At 48.6% G+C, this 19,542-nt stretch overlaps 1 protein-coding gene across 2 annotated transcripts; it reads right to left on the bottom strand.

Annotated features, from left to right (window-relative positions):
- Positions 1–611: 611 nt before the first annotated feature.
- On the bottom strand, positions 612–18,944 carry EXOSC5 (exosome component 5). Of its 2 annotated transcripts, XM_007442622.4 has the most exons (6): positions 18,584–18,923; positions 16,900–17,013; positions 14,864–14,985; positions 12,351–12,491; positions 9,804–9,893; positions 612–1,614 (listed from the first exon to the last, which is right to left on the bottom strand). In XM_007442622.4, exons 1-6 carry the CDS (start codon positions 18,693–18,695, stop codon positions 1,522–1,524), a joined length of 672 nt encoding a protein of 223 aa, XP_007442684.1. In that variant the 5' UTR covers positions 18,696–18,923; the 3' UTR covers positions 612–1,521. The 2 variants fall into 2 exon arrangements, with proteins under 2 accessions (XP_007442684.1, XP_087995981.1); XM_088139855.1 differs by lacking the exon at positions 16,900–17,013 and having other exon boundaries at positions 18,584–18,944.
- Positions 18,945–19,542: the final 598 nt, after the last annotated feature.

The following is a 19,542-nucleotide window of genomic DNA, read 5'->3' as shown; positions in this document are numbered from 1 at the left end:
TTGCTGATAGATCCTTAAATAACCTCTGAAGAGTAACACAAGTCAGTCTTAGTTCATGCACCACCTCGCACCACAACGTGGTCTGCTGATGGCTTAGGGCAGGGTTTCTCCACCTTAAGATGGGTGGACTTCAATTCCCAGAATTCCCCAGGCACCATGTATGGATTTCAACCCCCAGAATTCCCCAGCCAGCATGTATGGACTTCAACTCCCAGAATTCCCCAGCCAGCATTATTTAGTGTCACCTTGATCCACATTCAGACTCTACTAAAAACATGCTGCGTCCCTCTTCCTCTGCTCCCCTTATTTCCCAAACGAAGACCGGTGATTTCAGTAGTCTACCACAGTGTTTCTCAACTTGAGCAATTTTAAGACAGGGGGACTCCAACTCCCAGAATTCCCTTTGAATGCTGGTTAGAGAATTCTGGGAGTTGAAGCCCACCCATCCTAAAGTTGCCAAGGTTGAGAAACACTGGTCTACATACCCAGCCAGGTCTCACCAATGCTGGACTTGTGGTGGTCCGCAAAAACTTTTGATGGTAACAGAGAACAGGGCTTCACTCCAAAATAGGGCCCTCTTTGCTATTTTATTTGTGACATTAATTTCTTACCCAACACAGCAAAAGTCCAGACTCCTAAAGTAATGGCAGCTTTTTTCTTCCAACACAGAGATTCTTCTGCCGGTGTTACAGCTCCCTCTACTGATTAAGAAAAGTCCTTTAAAAAATGGAAAATAATTCAATAGGTCACTGCTGAAGTTCTCTGATCTGTTTCTGATGGGACTAAGGAGCAAAAAACTGTCCTCAACACCCCAAAATTCATCCAAACATGTTGGCCTTGCCCACTTGGAGATACAGGGCCCTAAAAGGGGTGCTGGTAAGATGACTCTTTTTGCCCAGAAGGTGACACTTTTCAGGTGATCCACCCAAGGCTGGTTCTCCAACCAACCAGGGCTATCAAAATTGGTGGCTTCAGAGGATGTAGGAGCCAGGCTAATGACTTGCAAGAGAGTTTGAGATTAGGGCAAACGTTCAGCAAAATAGGGTAATTTTTTCCCCCTTTCCTTCTTTCTGCTCACGGCAGGAAAGGAGAACACAAGGGGTTGGCTTTGCAAGGACCCAGCACGATGACGTTGAGCAGGAGACAAGGAGAAGGAAGGAGAGTTCTAACCCAGCCGAGAAGAGAATAGTATGTGCAGAAACGGTGGGTTTTGTCGGAAGCAGGAAAAGAGGAGACAAAACAGAGCAAGAACTGGGTTAACTTTCCCTGGAGGCAGGAAGCGGAGACCTAACGTGCATATTGAAACCCCTGGATCCTGAGGGTTGTTCGATGTTTAGGTAGCCACCATTCCTAGCTTGTTGGCATCCAAACAGCCAGCTGCTTCCACAACCTGGGTTAACAGCAGTCCACGCACAGGGCGTTGTCATCTGCAAAGCAGAGTCCATTCTTGGCTGTGTCCGCCTCTCTTCCTTAGGAGACAATCTGCCCCACTGCACTTGGGGGGTGGGGGACAGAGAACAGTCACCACTTGGAGTACTTCCTACAGGCAGCATCTCGGTAGAAGCGGAAGATGGTTTCGGCCGCTCGCTGCGCGGTGGCAATGCATTGCTGAAGCTGCAGGGGTCAAGGGAAGGAGAGGCGGTTAAACCAGGGAAGGGGAAAGGAGGAAAGATCCCCCCAAACAGACTGGGGGGGGGGCAGCCCAGGACTTGCTCGCTGCCTCTCCTTGTGTAGGATCACCAGTTCCAGGTCTCCCATAGCACAGCCTTTAATTGAATTCCCCTGTACTGGTCATCGACAGCCCTTCGAGGTAGGCCAGGTCAGGAAACAGACACCACAAGGAATACTAGAAATACTAGAATTCTACTTTCTGGATCTAGGCCAGTGTTTTTCAACCTTGGCAACTTTGAGACGTGTGGACTTCAACTCCCAGAATTCCCCAGCCAGCATGGCTGGCTGGGGAATTCTGGGAGTTGAAGTCCACACGTCTCAAAGTTGCCAAGGTTGAAAAACACTGGCCTAGCAACAGAAACAGCCTTTCTCCTTCCCTCCAAAGGGAATCAAGGGGGGGCCATCTTGAGTTTCTTTCTCATGCTTTGTTTTCTGGGCTAAGCTCACATTTTCCTCAGGGTCGCCACATACCTTCTCCAAGGTCCTCTCTGTGCTCCTCTACCCTCTCTGTGGGGAGACCCTGGGTGCAGACAGACAGTAAAATACAGTGGCGAAGATGAGGTTCCCTGGGTGCCTTTGGCCCAGCCTACCTCACAGGGAGGTTGTGGCAGTTGTGGGTAGGAAACAATGGAGGAAGGCATGCCAGTAGGCTACCTCAGACTATCCAAGGAAAAGGAAAAATAACTCCTGTTTAAAACAGCCTAAAATTAATCCTCCTTTGAGCCCAACTCAATTCCCAATGGCTGCCCGGAAACGGCTTTCTTCTCACTTGTTCCTCCAACTTCCCAGTCTACCTTTCCACTCCAGGACTTCCTGGTGGCCTCCTGTCCAAATATTACCCAGGCCCAACTTCCGCCATAGTTAGCTCAGTGCTGCCCCCGAGCTGGCGCTAGACAAAAGGCAGGATATCAATCAACATTTTCAGCAATACAAGTGTGGTCTCTTCCCTGCAAGTGGCAACCCTGGAGAACTTTGGGAGATCGAGTTTCGACCGGGTTGGGAGTTCAAATTCTGATTTTCTCTTTCACTCTGGAACTCTCGCTTGGAATCCCCACCACTGGATTCTTCCTCTGCACTCGGGCGTCAGTCTAAGAAAGCTGGGCATGGAGGAAGAGATCCATAATTGGGGCAGGTGGGTGGGCAAAGCAATGGGTGGGCAAGAGAGCACAGACAGCCTGCACTAATGAAGCCCCCAAATCCCATTTTTCCACTGCTCCTCAGGGCCCACCTCCAAGGCCCCCCATCATTTCCTGGGTTTTAATTAGTCAATTGATATGCAAAGGAAGCCATCCTTCCCCCACCATGTATTGAGGGGACTAGCCACACAACTCTCCGCCCCCCCCCCCCGTCAGCCGAACTGCTCACTCGGGGCTGTCAAAAGCTGCCTGGCTCGCTGACGCCTTTTCAGCTCAATTAGCAGCGGCACCTGGCATGGCCGGAGCGCGCGAGTCCGCAGTGAGCTGGAGTGCAGACAAGCCGCTACAAATAAGGAATCAGTTCAGCCCTCCTGCTCCATTCAACGGGCCATCAATCTTCTGGGGTGCGTGCCAAACAGGCGCAGCGATGCGGGCACCGTGGCAGGAAAGCTGCAAATTCTCCTTCTCAATATGCCCCGCTCAGGCTTGACCAAACAGAAATAATTAAAAACTCTGGAAGAAAGGATCCTCCCAGGGGCACCATCGTTTCTTTCAACCCCATCCTCTTCTCTTGTTCAGGCCGAGGCAATTTTAAAGTTTCCAAAGATGGGTTTGAAACTCTTCTCAAAGTAACACGAATCTGGGCCCGGGCGAGCTTGGCACTGTGTGACCAGCGTAAGAGAAATTCTGTGTGTTTCCCCGTCTCCTTTGGCTACCCGTTCTGATGTTTTTCTCACTGGCCCAAATCCAGCAAGGGAGGGAGACCGGAGGAGCTTGGCCTCGGGGACACGCAGAGCGTTCTGGCACCCAAGGACAGACCAGCTTCCGCACGTCATGGCGAGATCATCCCACGGGTTATTCAACAGACCGGAGCTGGTGGTGTTCGTGCAAAACCTCTGAGACCTAAACTGCAGGTTCAAAACCACAAGGGAGTAAATTCACACAACACACTTGTCCTCCTCGAAGCAAACAGACTCAAGGCCCAATCCTGTTGCCAGAACCTTCCCAACAGCAAGAGACAAGGGGTGTCATAACGCAATCCCTTTGTGAACAGCGGAGGATCTTGCCCTGGGTTCCAGGGGTGAGGAAGGAGACACAAACGCTCCGAACCTGGTTTCTCCTGGGCCACCAAGGAAGAAAGTGAACCTTCAGATCTAAGCTGTGAATTTTTTCCCTTCTCCCAATCCCCCTTAGCAACCCCAGATCCAGGTCAGGCAAACATTTATAGCCTTGGGTCCCTAAATATGCCTGAAATGAAGATGTTTTCTCATTCCCGCGAAACTCAACTGCCTGCGGACATCCCTTGTGGCCGGCAAATGGTGCCTTATGGGTCACGGCATCCTCCTCCAAATGACACAAAAGCCAGAGTTCGCATCGTTTGCGCAACAATATCATGATGTTCATGACAACGCAGTGATGTCGCGATGCCATTGCTGTGACTTGCACCAAATGCCCACAAAATTCTCACCCGGTTAATCTTCCTTTCAGGCCCCCGCACTCTGAGCTATTTCGCTGCTGATCCCAAACTAAATTCACTCTCCAGTTTTCCCCACCACAAAGTCATGGTTTGGGCAGAGACTTTCCTACAAGGCATCGCCTGTCTGGGAGGAACAAGCTGCGCCCGTACATGACACGGGTTCACTGCGTCTGCACACTACGTTCAGCTTCGTTCGCCATCATTTCAGCACGGCTGGATCGTTCGGGAGCAGAGCAGGAAGCGCAAAGGCCCACTTCACTGCCAATTCCGCGTCTTCTGTGCCTCTAGAAAATGGGCAATGGCCGGAGCCAAGTTAAATGTGCTTTGAAAACCAATCCACCGTGTCCAGCTCCCTTCTTTCTCGCAGGCCCAAGGGTTTCGGCGTGGCTGTTTTCAACCCCAGGCAGCCGTGGAAGGAAGCAGATTTAAAACTGCGTGGCCGAAGCCAACGGAGCAAAGCCGGGGAAGAAAAGGAAGAACGAAGCCCCAGCTGGTTCTCAACAGCTTCAGTGGAAGATGATGGAAAGAGCCTGATTGCTCCCTCCTGCCCCACCCAGGGCAGCTTTCAAGCCAGCACCGGGGCTAGCGTGCCGTCAAGTGTCCCCGAGCTTGGCTTGGGAATGGAGATAAATCATCATTATTTGCTGTCCTGGTCGGCTGATGCAAACTGCCCATGGATGCCCAGGTCAGCAAGCCACCTTCCAAGGCAATGGCAGGGAAGACTTTTCCCTTCTGCCAGATGATGCTGGACAACTTGTGGGGGCGGAGCAGGGCGACCCCGGCCGTTTCCCCCTTTTCTCCCTGCACCTTGCAGGATCCTTTTGCAGCCTGTTCGAAAGACGCTGTGCAAATCACAACACGGCCATTTCAGGGCTATAAATAACTGGGGAAAAGCGGGGAGGGGGGTTGTACAGACCAGGGCCAGGTATCACACACAGGCTGGTTTTTTTCAGCCTTCTGCAGAGCTGGCAATGATTAAAAAAGATGCGGGATGGTTCAAGGTTGCAGGAAGCCTCCTCCCCTCCGCCTAAGTGCAGGTTTTAGCCAGAGGCACAGGAGATGGCAATGAATCTTAAAGACAATGCGCTGCTAAGGCCCGTCTTAACATAACCACCCCCAAAATGTGGCATTCCTGCTAAAGAGAACAGCAGGGCTCACATCAAGCCTTTAAAAAAGAAAAAATTCAAACCCAGAGCTGTATGAAAGCAGACAAACTTGTTCAATGCCCGAAGAGGCTACAGACTTTGCCTTCGATCAGCTGGGGTTCAGCAAGGAAATCTTCCTGGCTGATAGGCAGACGGTTAGGGAGAAAAATTAAACCCCGTTCCATTTGCCAACCAGACTAGACGACCCGCATGGACAGAGGCTAACTTAGCGATCGTAACAGGTCGGGCCTTTTCTGCTGCAGCCCCACCGTTTGAGAATGATCTCGGTGGGATAGCTAGATCCTATCGCACCCAGATCTCACATTTTGATTATATGCTTTTCAGGCGCCGAACTCTCAGACTGGGGAGGGGGGCGTCTCTACTGCTGTTTTGTAGATCGTTTTCTGTCCTTGGGTTCACATAAAAATACAAACTGTTGGAAAGGGATCCTGAAATTCATCTGGTCCAGTGTTTCTCAACCTTGGCCACTTTAAGATGAGTGGACTTCAACTCCCAGAATTCCCCAGCCAGCCATGCTGGCTGGGGAATTCTGGGAGCTGAAGTCCACCCATCTTAAAGCGGCCAAGTTTGAAAAACACTGATCTAGTCCAATCCCCCGTCCAGTGCAAGAATTCCCTACCATAGATCCCTGACTGATGGCCATCCAGCTTCTGTTTAACACTTCCAGTCAAAAATCGACCACTCCCCAGGGCAGTTTTTCCCACTGCAGAACAGGTCTGACCGCTAAAAATTTTTTTCCTGATGTCCCGCAAATCTATTTTCCTGTAATTGAAACCCACACTTCTGGAACAATTGGCCTTGGTGCTGCACACCCTGTCGCTCGCTTGCATTTCATGTTTGCACCCTTCCTTTAAGCCTACTCCAAAAATCGGTATATAAAACATTCCCTAAATGGGATCGCCCTGCAATTACTCAAAGAAAATCTATTCCATTTCTTAATGTCTTCCCTGAGGGTCTAACTGATTGCCAACATTTTGGAGAGATCACAATTCTGGCAACGGAAGAGGAGATTTTACATGGAGAAAGTCCCAGTTTTTTCATTGCTGCTTTTAATTTCAATTTTATATCTTGGCATAAACGGCTGATAGATTTATCAGCGACATAATGACCTGAATCAATAGTAATTCCTAACATTGCCAGGTGGAGCTGAAAAAATACTTCCCGTCAGTGTGAATAATATCCAGCTAGACAGACCAACATTTTTATGGTGAATCCATGTGCTCCAGCAATCAGGGTGCTGGACCAGGAATGGGGAAACCCAGTTTCAAGTCCATCTCAGCTATGAAAGCTCCCTGGATGACTTGGGATCCAGTCATAGCCTAACCTACTTTGAAGGGTTGTTGTGCACATAAAAATGGAGGATGGAGCACTTGGGACTCCTAGATAAAATGAGAGAGATGAATTTACCCCATACATAACTGAAAGGCAGAAAATGCTACCGTCAACCTTGTGCAAGGGGGCATTTTTTCCCTACTTTGGCTTGAGGACAATCATGCTGGCTGTATGAGCTGGTAGGTGAGTTAATGAAAAACCCTGGTTCTATAACAGCATAACAACCCTTGCAGCTTTGTTTTATTTTATTTACAGGTAGTCCTCATTTTCGCAGTTATGACAGTGATGAGAAAGTAACTTTGCAACCAGTCCTTGCATTTATGACCTTCGCAGGTCTGTAAAGGAAAGGAAAGCTGAAGGAAGATCATAAGCAGAGTCCTGGTTTCACTTAGTGACTGCTTCGCTTAATGACCGAGTTGTTGGTCCCCGTTGTGGTCACTAAATGATGACTACCTGTATTTGAATTTATTAGCCATCCAACTCCAAAAGTGATTCTACCACAGGCAAAAATGCACGGGAGATATAGCTAGTCTACGGCAAGCTTTTCCCCAAATGGGTACCCTCCACATGCTTTCGGACCACAACTCCCATCACTCCCTCCCACACGGCCATCACGAGCAGGACAACGGCGGCTACAGCCCAACGCATCCGGAGGATACCCAGACCGAGAAGGAACAGACCAACCTCAGCCAAAGAGAAATCTCATTTTATGTTTTCCCTCGGCTGCCAATAACTGTTTTTTTCAAAAGCCCCAACTCATTACAATTCACCCCGAAACAAAAGCTCATCTTTCTCCTCCCGACAGAAACACTGGTCTAATTAATGGCGCCTGGGCCGCTCGACAGTGCGTTAGCGTTCATAATTGTCCCTTCAGAGCAGGACAGGCTCGGCGTTCCGAGCCATTCGCTGAGACGCGGAGATAGTAATGAGAAATGACTCGCCGGGCCTCGCGCGGAGTGCTACGGGCTGCTTCTGGAAGGGTGGGAAGAAGAGATTCCCACACATCCTTCCCCCAGGCTGCCCTGGCTCTCCGTCTCTGCCACTCGTACGCACGTACGCTCACACCCGTCTTAACTAGGCTTTGCAAGGTATGGTCAAAAGAGTCAGGGTGCCATCTGCGACGGTGCCCCTGAAGTCCCACCTGTTTTTTTATGCGCGCTCCATCCTGACTTTTTTGACCATGCCCTGCAGATGCCTCCGACACGCAGGCCCCAGCGGTGGACATGTCCCCGAGAGGCAATCAAGGGGCGACGGGTGAGGTGGAACAGGTACTCCAGCCGATTCAGAGGGGAACCTCCATTCAACGCGCTTGCCCGGAAACCTGTCCGAGACGCTTGCCAGAAGAACAGTCGGGGGCCATTGTCAGGGAAAGGAGCCAGCGCTTGGTGGGGGGATCACAAATTGCTTTGTTAACCCAAGGCAGCCATCTGTCAGCATGCTCAATATCCATGGTAACCAAGCACCTACTGGTGCAGTGAGCTGATTTATTATTATCGAAAGTATTCACACCCGCTTCCTCGTTGGAAGCAACTTCAAAGCGGTTTGCCATCATCAAAAAACAGACCAAAAGCAAAGGTGCCCTACAAGGATTATAGAGGGAAATCCACTGACTATCCCCTTGGGTACAAAATCCAGGCTTCTTGTTAGATTTCATTGAAATCCTCATTTGGAAAAAAAAAAGAAATACAAACGCATCTCTGGTTCTGTTCCGGGCCTTGGGGGTTCAGTTCAACCTTTTTAGACTTGCCAAGAGGTTTTCCTCACGTTGATTTTACATCCCGTTTCCCCCGTCTGCATCAGGCAGCCGCCACGGTGCTGGATTTTCTGCCGAAGCAGGAACCGGGGTACAAGACAGCTTTTCAGCTTTCCTGCTTTTTTCGTTAAAAGGTTTCTTAAGAAAAATTCAGAAGTCAAGCGCCGCCGTCTTTGCCGCAGAGAAAGCCAGAATGAACCAAAATCAGCCTGATTCACTCTCAGGCCAATAATCCACACCCTGCAGAATCTTCAAAACTAAGATAACCCCAAACCTGGTCTGAGGAACAGCACACATTAGGCAGATATTATACATGCGTCTCTTACTTCTGCTTGCACATATTCAATTTATTTGTGGCTAAACTACCCCAAATGCTTTTTTCCTGCAAATCTAGGGTAAGGATATATGGGGATGACCTTGGGAGACAGGGGGAAGAGCCACCGACTAGACAACTGATGTGTAAAAGCAGGAGAGGCGGTGTGGGAAGCGTCTCAGAAGGGACCCTCCCTAGTTTTCATGGGAGTAAAAGGAAAGGAGGTGTGATGGAATGGAATGATGAAGGCCAGGCTCAGGGAGATAAACATTTTCTTAGCTCGCCAGAACCGCGTGGGAGGAACAAGAGGATGAGACTGGCACCTCCCTGAGGAATTCACACTGTTGTGGCTGGAGGACTTTGGGAGATGGGGTTTTAGTCTGGGAAGATTCTTGCTAGAGGTTGTAGCCAATAAACAGCTGGACTGAATTGGCATTGTCTCTTGGAGTTCCTTGGGCTAGGCCTGACATCAATCTTCCCAGACTCAAACCCCAGTTCCAAAGTCCTCCAACCACAACAGTGTGAATTCCTCAGGGAGGTGCCAGTCTCATCCTCTTGTTCCTCCCACGCGGTTCTGGCGAGCTAAGAAAATGTTTATCTCCCTGAGCCTGGCCTTCATCATTCCATTCCATCACAGGAGGGGAGAAATACTTTCAGACTTGCAAGATTCTGTTGTCACCTTCCCCTAAAGAAAGAGCTTGTACTCCGGGTTATGCTTCCTGTCTGGACTACCTCGCAGGGCTCACATCAAGCTACGCTGAACAGAAGTCAGGCAGACGACTACAACTGCAGACAAGGCAGGCTTTGAAAGCAACGCGCTCCACCCGCAGACAAACTGGGTGCCAATTTCTGGACGCCGCCCAGAGTCACTTGTCGGGACGGGCGGCTACAGAAATCAAATAAATAAATAAATTTCGGGTTCGGAGGCACAATACCCACCAGCCGTAACACCCACCTGTTCTTCAGAACATGCCCCCTTCAAGTTTGACAGCAGGATTTTCTTTTCAATGCTGTCGATGGCGAAGGTCAACACTGCAGGGGCATCCTGCAGAAACAAAGAACACCATGTTCCCTAATATTGAGGAAATCCATGGTCTGTAACTTTCCCCAATTCAGGGCCTTTCAGATTTATTGAGCAGCAGCACCCCTGAACCCCAGTCTAGTTGGGGGGTGTTGGGAGTTAGCGTCCAACCTATTTGCACTCTTTTTATTCTTCTTACTTTTGTTTTATTGTATTGTTGTTATACCGGGCGGTGGTTTTTACGATGTTATGATCCAGGTCTTCAATTGCTATTTGAAATCTACAGCGGAGGTTTTGATCGTTTTTTTTCCTTATCAGGGAAGTCGGCAAGAGTCACTGGATTGCAGCGGGATATAAATGTCGTATACAAGTAAATAAATACATATTTGAGAAGCTGCTGTATTGGGGAAGGCTGGCCAAGATGAATCAAAGGTTGCTCTTTAACTGAAAAGCTGTGACAGATGATAAACGATTTCAACCATCAAATCTACGGAGTTTGGGGCATTCTGGGCTAGCCCTGAGCAGAAAGTCCACATGACACCAACATTATTAGTTTCAACATGAATTGAAACCATCCCTCCCAAACCTGGCCTCCTACAACTCCCATAATTCCCAAGCAAGCTGGGAACCATGGGAGTTATAGTTAACACGACTGGAAGAGAATTAGGCACTGAACAAAACCAGGTTTCCTGTAGCGTTCGGACTCTTACTTTCTGAATTAAGCTGATTAAACTGGATCTGGCTAAGTGCTGCTATTTCCCCGTTGAAACACGCAACGATTTAACTGAGGCAGTTTCTGCGGGGTTTTGTGTTTTTAAAGAACCATTAATATTTTCCGATCCACTTTGTTACGAGGATGAATTTAGAGATAAATAACAATGGGAGCGTGGGATGTAAATAATTCAAGGAGATAAAACGTGATTTGGCACTAATTATCTGGTTGAATTACCGATAATGCACAGAAAAGAGCCGAGTTAATTAAAAAATCCAAGTCTTGAATTGCCTAGGGCAGCTTTTCTCAGCCTTGGCAACTTGAAGATGCGTGGACTTCAACTCCCAGAGTTCCCCAGGCAGCCATAGATTTTTGTAGACTTTGATTTTTTGTAGAGATACAAAACTTGCTGGCCAGAGATCATGGGATTTGTAATCCAACGATTTGGAGCAGGACTACGAACAGGAAGACCTAAGTTCTGGTTCTATTTTAGGCACAGAAGTCAATGGGATAACTTTAGGCCAGTCCGAAAGTCCGTCGCTCTCAGCCCTAGGAAGAGGGCGAGGGCAACCCGTTTCTGAAAACCTTGCCAGGGAAACTGCAGGGAGTCATCCAGGCAGTTGCCAGGAGGACACCGGGAAATACATTTCTCTAGGCACTCATTGTTTTCCAGCTACGCTCGGGGATTTATTTTTCTCCTGCAAAAGAAATTCCCAAAGGGGATGCATCTTCAGATTAAACGAGTTTTTCTTTGAACTGAACGCCTTCCCCCCTTGCAACCATGACTGAGTGGGGTTTTAGCAATAAGCAGGAGACAGAGAAAGAGCAAGGGGTCGCTATTTTTTAAACAGAACTTCTACTCTTCCTCCCAGCAAAAATGCCACAGCAAATCCACTCCCTTCACTCCGGCCGCTCAATTCCCCCAAGGTGACCCCCCCACGTTCACATAAATCCAGAAAGTTGGGGAGGGCCCTTGTGTCCCCGGATGGGCTAAAACTGGGCAGATGAGAATGGCTCATGTGCTCGCTGGGCGGCCTCTTTACAAGAACGGGACTCAGTTCGCTTCTTCCTGGACAAGTTCGCAAGGAAAGAAATGCTCCTGGCAGGCCCCAGGCAGATCGGAGGGGCTGAGCACCAAACTGCAGGTGATTAAGGACCGTTCTGGAGTGAGAGCGGCTGGCGATGGACTGAATCCAGCAGCTGATAAACGAGCAGAAAGACTTAAGGATTTTGTGGTCCAGAAGAAAGGAAGAGCTGGATCCCTGCCAAGCCCGAAGCAGCAATTACCTGCCAGAGCAAACACGGTAGCCCTTTTGCCAGACTTGGCATCACGACAGACTGATTCACAGGCCGAGCGCCCGCAAGCCAAGGGTTCCCTCCTTGGCACAACTCCAGGTAGAATCCGGAAACTCCTGAGGTTGGAGGGTCCAGCTGCATTTATTCCTCAAACCGGGCTGGAGACCAGCTTTGGCCCATGCTGCCCAAGGGGCAGGACTACAGTTTCTATCCTCCCCAGCCACCGTGGGATTAGAGTTCCACCTTCAGGAGGGCGCTGGGATGCTGATGTTGCTCAGGACCCAGGGACTGCCCTTCACCACATTGGTGCTTTGGCTGTTCCGTTTAACTGGTCCGAGCAGAATGTGTCCCAAACGTCTGCACGCATTGCTGTGGTCCTCCCCTCTCCTCCCCAGTGCCCTGTAGGCCTTTGGCGCTCCCTGCCACCAAAGAGCAACAGCATTTGCCCTGCACAGAAAGGACAAGAAGCCCACCTTCTCCTGCTTCATGGTGGGGTCCAGGAGGATATTGCCGTCGGCGTCCAAGGCACAGGTCACTCCGCAGAACAGGGAGCTCATTGGCAGCCCTGCGTCCACCAGGCCCATGCAGGTGGCATTCAAGCAGCTGGAGAGCAGCTTTACGGGGAGAGGTTTTATTCAAGGAAAAAAAAAACCCAACCGGTGCAGAGCAGGAGGCAGGAGCAGCCTGGCACTTACCAGACATCCTGGTCAGATCTGCAATTCCCAGCACTGGGCAACTGCCCAGAGTCGCTGGGAGTTGGTGGCATATACACTTTAATAACAACAGCAATGTTCTCAATACGGTAGTCCTCGCTTAACGACCACAATAGGGACTGGAAAATTCGTTAAGTGGGGCGGTTGTTAAGCGAGTTGTGACCTTTTTTGCAGCAGTCATTAAGTGAATCACCATGGCTGTTAAGCAAATCATGTGGTTCCCCATTGATTTTGCGTGCTGGAAGCTGGTTAGGAAGGCTGCAAATGGTGATCGCATGACCTTGGGACACTGCAACTGTCATAAGTGCAAGCTGGTTGCCAAGTGCCTGGACCACGATCACATGACCATGGGAATGCTGCGATGGTTGTAAGTGCAAGGACCAGTTGCAAGTCCCTTTGTTCAGCACCGTTGTAACTTCGAACAGTTACTAAACAAATGGTTGTTAAGTGAGGACTACCTTGTACATTATTCAGGTTCCAGAGTGGAGAAAGCTATAGCTATTCTACAGGGAGGTGCTTGATATCCAGATCTCAGTTCCAAGGGAGCTGCCTATTTGTACTTGCAGTCCATATTCAAATCCCATCTTGCCAGAGGCTGATCCATCCATAACTCTCAAAGGACATGATTTTCTGTAACATCTGAGAGGTGTCAATGGGACATGAATGGCATCAGAGACATTTTGCATATAATTGGCTAAAAAAAAAATCATTGGCGGAAAGAAAAGCTCTTTACAGTGCTATAGCAGCAAGTGCAATATTGCAAGCCCCGTTTTGTTCTTGATAAAAATAGTCATTTCTATGGTTGTGAGGGGGTCAGCAACCGGCAGCCCCTCTGCCAAATCTGACCATCTGAGGGATGAACAATTAGCACTGTATTAGATATCTCTGTTGCTTTGAAACGGGTTCCTGGATGTGAGGGAGCAGGAGGAGTGTGGTAGGGGAACCAATTCTCCCCGCTGGAGCCATTTCTCACGCATTACTGGAATCTCTCCCCTGCTAATCCTTCCTCCCAGCTTCAGGTGCAGGAGAGGGGAGAAAATGAGTGGCTGAGTGGGGCGGCCGCCTGCAACGCTGGTTGCTAACGAGGATGTCAATTTCACATGCAAATGGTTGCAAACCAAGAGGGAGGCCTCCGTTCACGCTCAAGGTCCCTCGCCCTGCAAACGGTTCGCTGGCCTCTGTGGGTTGCAGATAAATAGCTTCCTGGGGATTGACTGGCAGAGCTTAAAGGAGCTCCAGTTTTCAGGGCGGCCCTCTGCTGCCCTCTGCCAAGTAGCTTTGCAGAACTATTTCATTTCTGCTCCAGCCCAGAAACCTTTGGAAGGGGGAGAGAGAGGAGGAGGAGGAGGAGGAAGACCCTCCCCAGCAGCTGAGCATAACATGAGGGGTTTCCAACCCGCCCAAGCCATCATGCCTGCAGGAGCCTGGGAGAGGTTAAACCAGGTTAAAGATGAGGGCAAGCAAGCAACCTTCTGGCTGCCTCAACCACTGAAGTCTTTTTATAGTCTTTTTTTAATGGCTTCGTTAGCTCCATGTTATTTCAGCACGATGCCTCGGAATCAGTCGAGAGGGAGCTTCCCTTCCCTAGGCCAACATATCCCAGTGCTGGCTGGGGGTGATGGGCACTGTAGTCCAACCTATCTGTAAGGCCCCCGGCTGAGGAAGGCTGAACAGAAGGGCGGGCGAAACGTGGTTTCATTTCCAACAAGGTTCGATTTGGTCTGGCCTAGTGTAGCCTGATCAGGGTTTAGGGGGAAACTAACCAAGGCTGCTTCTTCTCCAGAACTCTGTACTGAAGTTAAGGTAGCCCTCCCCAAGTTGGTGCCCTCCAGCTGTGTTGTAGATATCGGCCATCCTGCTACATCTGGAAGGAGCCAAGTTGGGTTAGAAGATTGTCCACTAGAGCAGTGTTTCTCAACCTCGGCACCTTTAAGATGGGTGGACTTCAACTCCCGGAATTCCCCAGCCAGCAGGCTGGCTGGGGAATTCTGGGAGTTGAAGTCCACCCATCTTAAAGGTGTGAGGTTGAGGAACCCTGCACTGGAGGACAGATCTTGGATAAGTACAAGGAACTGTAAACTAGACACCACCAGAATTCACAAGTCCAGAGCATGGTCCAGCTGAACCTCTAGCCACTGCTTGGGGTTTCTGGCAGGGGGAGGAGGGGGAATGCAGACTAGCAGAAAGTTCCCTCAACTCCCCCCCCCCACATGCCATTTTCTGCAAGACCCATCCTGCCCCCCCTACAAAGTACCGCTTTCTAAAAAGGATACAGATCCTGCATCTGTGATCACCTGAAGCACAACCGTAATAGAAGAACGGGGATGCAGGTTGCCCAAAATCACGGCCTCGCAAGTCTTCTTGATCATCTGTTCTCGGCTTTTTTCGTAGACACCTGCAAGGGGGGGGGGCATTAGGTTTAGTCACTTGCTAAAAAGTCACAATGTAGAAAAGAATCAAATGTAAGGCAGTCCTGAGAGAACTAACCGAGATTAATCTAATGGAACTCAATGTTCTGCTTCCAGACCATCCAACCAGAAAGCTCTCTTGCCAAAACTTCAGAGGAAAGAAGGAACTTCAGGACCTACAGGGGCTTCCACAGCAGCTAAAGGCCAATCCCATCTGCACTTGCGTTATTTTTATTTGTGGGGGGGTGTGTATATATATTATTGTATCATTTTTTATGTGTAAGCCGCCTAGAGTCACTTGTATAGTGAGATGGGTGGCGTATAAATTTGATAAATAAATAAATAAATAAATATAAATAAATAAATAAATACAAAGACTGCGATATTCTAAGGGAAGAAGGCCCCAAATTGCCCATACCTTCTCAAGCAGCTTCTCCCCTCCTACAGTATTTTTCTATTATCAAGCAGGCCAGTAAGATCTTTCAGAAGACCTCCTCTTGTTCCCCCAGAAAGGAAAGAAATCCGCTGGCTTTTGAATGTTATTATTCCCAGCAAAGCCAGCTCCCCCAGAGACTCTATGAGCATTGAAAAGGGTCGGGGGGGGGGGCAGAGGGGAGGAAGTATTCTTTTCCTCTCTCCACTTGCTAGCAATTTTCTTTTGTGAGCTCCTGGCAGAGGGAACAAGACATCCAGATGGCATTCTTGCAGGGACTCCAGATGGCCTGCTTAGTTATGGAGATAACGGTTCACCTCACCTTTTTATGATGCTCCTTTCAAGTGTGGGAGAAATGGTGAGTATGCACAAGAATTTAAATCAGAGGAAGAGCTGGACACAATGGCTGATGTTCAACCCTAACACACAACTAGGTATGTTAGACCTTCCGTAGACTTGCCTTTGGTGTAAACTTGAATGAGCCTGGAATAGTTATAGCTATTCAAAATAAGCCATCTTTGGAGATTACATGGAAATGATCCAGAAGTGATAAACTAAGCACATTGATTTAATATATCACAAGATTGCCACCCTTGGTGCCAGAAGGTGAGCACTGTTGGAAGGAACTCCTTTAGGCAGCCCCAAAAACTGAGATTATGATATTATTATGGTTGGTCCCACAGTCAGCCAGATGTTTAGACTGGATCTGGCATTTTTATCCGCCTATCGAGTCCTTCCCAAGGACCTGGGATAAGCAGATGTTGTTTGATGGTGTTCAAGGTATTGTCACAGGATATAAGCTGTTCCAAGTAAAGCTGCCTTTTGCAATTGACTGATGGTGATGAATTATTATTGTTGTTGTTGCCAAAACAAGCCAAGAAACATCAATTAAACAAAATCAGGAAGTGCCAGCATCTCTGAAGATATCTAACCACAGTCTTGGATGTAGATGGCAACTTTCTAAACTCCTGCTTCTAACTAAGTATAGAGTGTGGAGATGGTGAGAAATCTAAAAGAAAGCTAGTCTTGTTTTCTAGATAGCTCCAATTCTTCTGGCCTTTTGTAAGGCATTAAAGGCCAGGCTGTTCCCCCAAGTTTTGGGGCCAGGAGGTGAAGTGAGCCCTACTGGCTGATCTGTTTGGCTGAAATGCTACAACTAGAAGGGGAACTTTTTTAGACTTTGCACCCAGGTTTACATTTATTTTCCCTTCGGGCTAACTAACTGTGGTTCTGCCGTACATCTCTTTCTAACTTTCTTATCAAGGATAAAATAAGAAATCACCATGGGCATGCAAATTTCAAAAACTATGCAAATTCATTTCAACGAATACACACGTCACAAGAGAACATCTGCACAGCAGCACCGATGGCAAGTGAACACTGATCACTAAATTACTATGTCTGCCAGAATCTAGCAGGCAAAAAAGAGGAAAAAAGTGGGGTGATCTGCAGCACAGGGCCCCCTCACCTGGCAGGCCCACTTTCGGCCTTAGCAGCACCTCCAGAGTCGCTTTGTCGTAGATTTCCTTGCTGACCTTAACTTCTGTGGGTCCGTACACTCCGGCTAACACGGAAGTGTCCCCTGAAAATAGCCAGAAAAAAGCAAGGCCCTAAGCATGACACTTCAACTGAATTATAGAAACTTCTCTACCCTAAATCCCCCTTTTGGGAGGGAGACCAGCTAGCCTGCAGCACAAATATGTTGAGTTGCTAATAAGGAAAACAAATGCAGCAAAGTAGTTATCCAAAGAGGAGTGGTACAGCCTTAAAAAACAGAATTAAGGACCCTACCAAGAAGAAAGCAATGAAAATAGGAACAACCTCTGATGCCTGGCTACAGATTATGATCAGGCAGCAAGATGAGGAAAGAAGAAGGGGGGAAGAAGATAGATTGTGGAGAGAATCTCAACGCAGGGATGGACTGGAAAGGGAAATGTTGGAGTGAGAGGAAAGGAGGAATTCCAGGAAATGATTCCCTCTTTTGACGGAAGTTCAAACCTCTCCAGTCCTTCCCCCATCTACTTTGCTTAGTGGAAAGGAAGGACCTAAAGATTTGAGGATCTCATTTGAGGATCCCCAAACTTACAGAGGAGGATATACAGTAGAATCTTTCTTTGTCACATTTGAACATGTTGCAGTTGCTTGCAAATGGCCTAAGGAAGAGTGGATAACCGGGCCACTGCAAGGCTTTCTATTTTCTGAATCCAGAAGAGCAAGAACAGCCCAAAATATAGAAAAAGCCACCCTAATTGCACTTCAGATGGAATAAAAACAAAACTTCACATAAAGACATTGCAAGGGGCTATCCTTACTGATTTTTTAAAAACCAGCATTTTTCAAAGTGTGGTCCAAGAACCCCTGGGGGTCCCCCAAGACCCTCTCAGGGTTCCGCGAAATCAAAATTATTTATATGTTGAAAAATAATACAAGATTAAAATCCAACCAAGCAATCTTGAGAAGCGGTAGTGGCAGCAAATGCGTCAATTGTCATTTTTAATTAAGTAAATATCAAAATAACCCATACAAACCAAAGCTCTTCTGGGATCCTCCACAATTTTTAAATTTTCCTTCATAAGAGGGGAATTTAATTTTCCCCCATAAAGGGGGAAGGGGTCCTGAGAGAAATAAGTTTAAGAAACATTGTTTTAAACCAGTGTTTCTCAACCTTGGGCGCTTGAAGATGTGTGGACTTCAACTCCCAGAATTCCCCAGCCAGCCTTGCTGGCTGGGAAATTCTGGGAGTTGAAGTCCACACATCTTCAAGCGCCCAAGGTTGAGAAACACTGGTTTAAAACATCCCTTAATGGCGAGGAGAAAAATCAGTCATGACCTACACTGAACCACAACATGCCTCTGAGCACCACTGATGCTGCTCCGCCCCAGCATAGCAATTAAACTCTACATTTTTTCTGGAACTGAAAATGTTCCAGGAAAACTCGCGGTGCGCTGGACTCAGCTCCCATCTTGCCTGACCCGCGCGGGCCACAGACAGGCGAGGATGGGAGTTGGAGTCCAGCGCATCCCGAAGGCGCGCGGTTGGGGAAGGCTGATCCCCCAAGAAACCTGATCGGTAACCCCGGAAAGAACACCACGAGGAGATAACGACGCGGGACGGGCAGCCAAGCGGGAGGACAGAAAGCCACGCCGCGGACCCTGCATCCAAGAGACGGAGCCGTCGGGACGGGAGAGCGGTCCTTGCTCGCACACGATCCGGCGCAAAGCGGGCAGATCTCCCGAGTCGAAGCGCCGCTGCGCGCTCTCCATGCCGCCTGCCGCCCACGTGGTTCCTCCACGGCGCTTCCGGATCCGGGGTTTATTCCGCGGCTCTCGCGGGGACGGCTGATTGGCGGTGGGCCGCCACGCCACGCCCCCGCTCCCTGCAGGACCCGCCCCCAAGAGGCCTGTGGAGCCTTAATGGCCGCTGGAATTCATTTCAATCTAATAAGATGGAAAGCGGGATGCATCCCAAGTCTGTTATTTTGTTATTTGTTTTTTTGTTTTATTTTATTCAAGTTATTATAGCTCCCACTCCAGAAGACTCTGAGCAGCAAATTGAACAGTTATATCTCTCTCTCTCTCTGTTTCTCAACCCTAGCAACTTTAAGATGTGTGGACTTCAACTCCCAGAATTCCCCAGCCAGCCATGCTGGCTGGGGAATTCTGGGAGTTGAAGTCCACACATCTTAAAGTTGCTAAGTTATACCCCTCTCTGTCTATCTCTATCGACAATAAATTTTATTAAATTTATTATGGCTGTCCACTACAGAAGAGTCTGGGCAGCAAATCGAAGTTATTTATATCTATTTATCTACCTCATTAATTAACTATTACTTAATTAATTTTATTCCACATTGTGGCTGCCCACTCCAGAAGAATTTCCTTCAGCCTTAGAGTTATTTTATTTACTGATGAGATTTAGAAACTGATTCCAGAACCACTCCTGGAGGTTCACACTAAAAATATTTCCATTTATTTCCTGCGTCTCTTTCCCCAAAGAATGCGGGGCAGAAGGCATAGTCTCCCGCTTCCTTCTATCCTTGTGACTACCTTGCAAGATGGGCTGGAATAATCGGGGAAGAACACAGGGCAGGACTCGAACCCATGTTTCTCT

Source organism: Python bivittatus, unplaced genomic scaffold (assembly GCF_059951505.1).
Source record: "Python bivittatus isolate LINGU-HERP-01145 unplaced genomic scaffold, Pbiv_v1 ctg000310_np1212, whole genome shotgun sequence".
Lineage (NCBI taxonomy): Eukaryota > Metazoa > Chordata > Lepidosauria > Squamata > Pythonidae > Python > Python bivittatus.
Note: the sequence above shows the minus strand (reverse complement) of the source record. Positions and strands in the feature narration are given on the sequence as shown.

Coding starts and splice junctions, on each gene's coding strand:
- EXOSC5 (XM_007442622.4), bottom strand. CDS start 18,695: ATGGAGAGCGCGCAGCGGCGCTTCGACTCGGGAGATCTGCCCGCTTTG. Junction 14,986..16,899: donor GCCGAAAGTGGGCCTGCCAG/GTGAGGGGGCCC, acceptor CCCCCCTTGCAG/GTGTCTACGAAAAAAGCCGA. Junction 9,894..12,350: donor CCACCATGAAGCAGGAGAAG/GTGGGCTTCTTG, acceptor TTGTTTCTGCAG/GATGCCCCTGCAGTGTTGAC.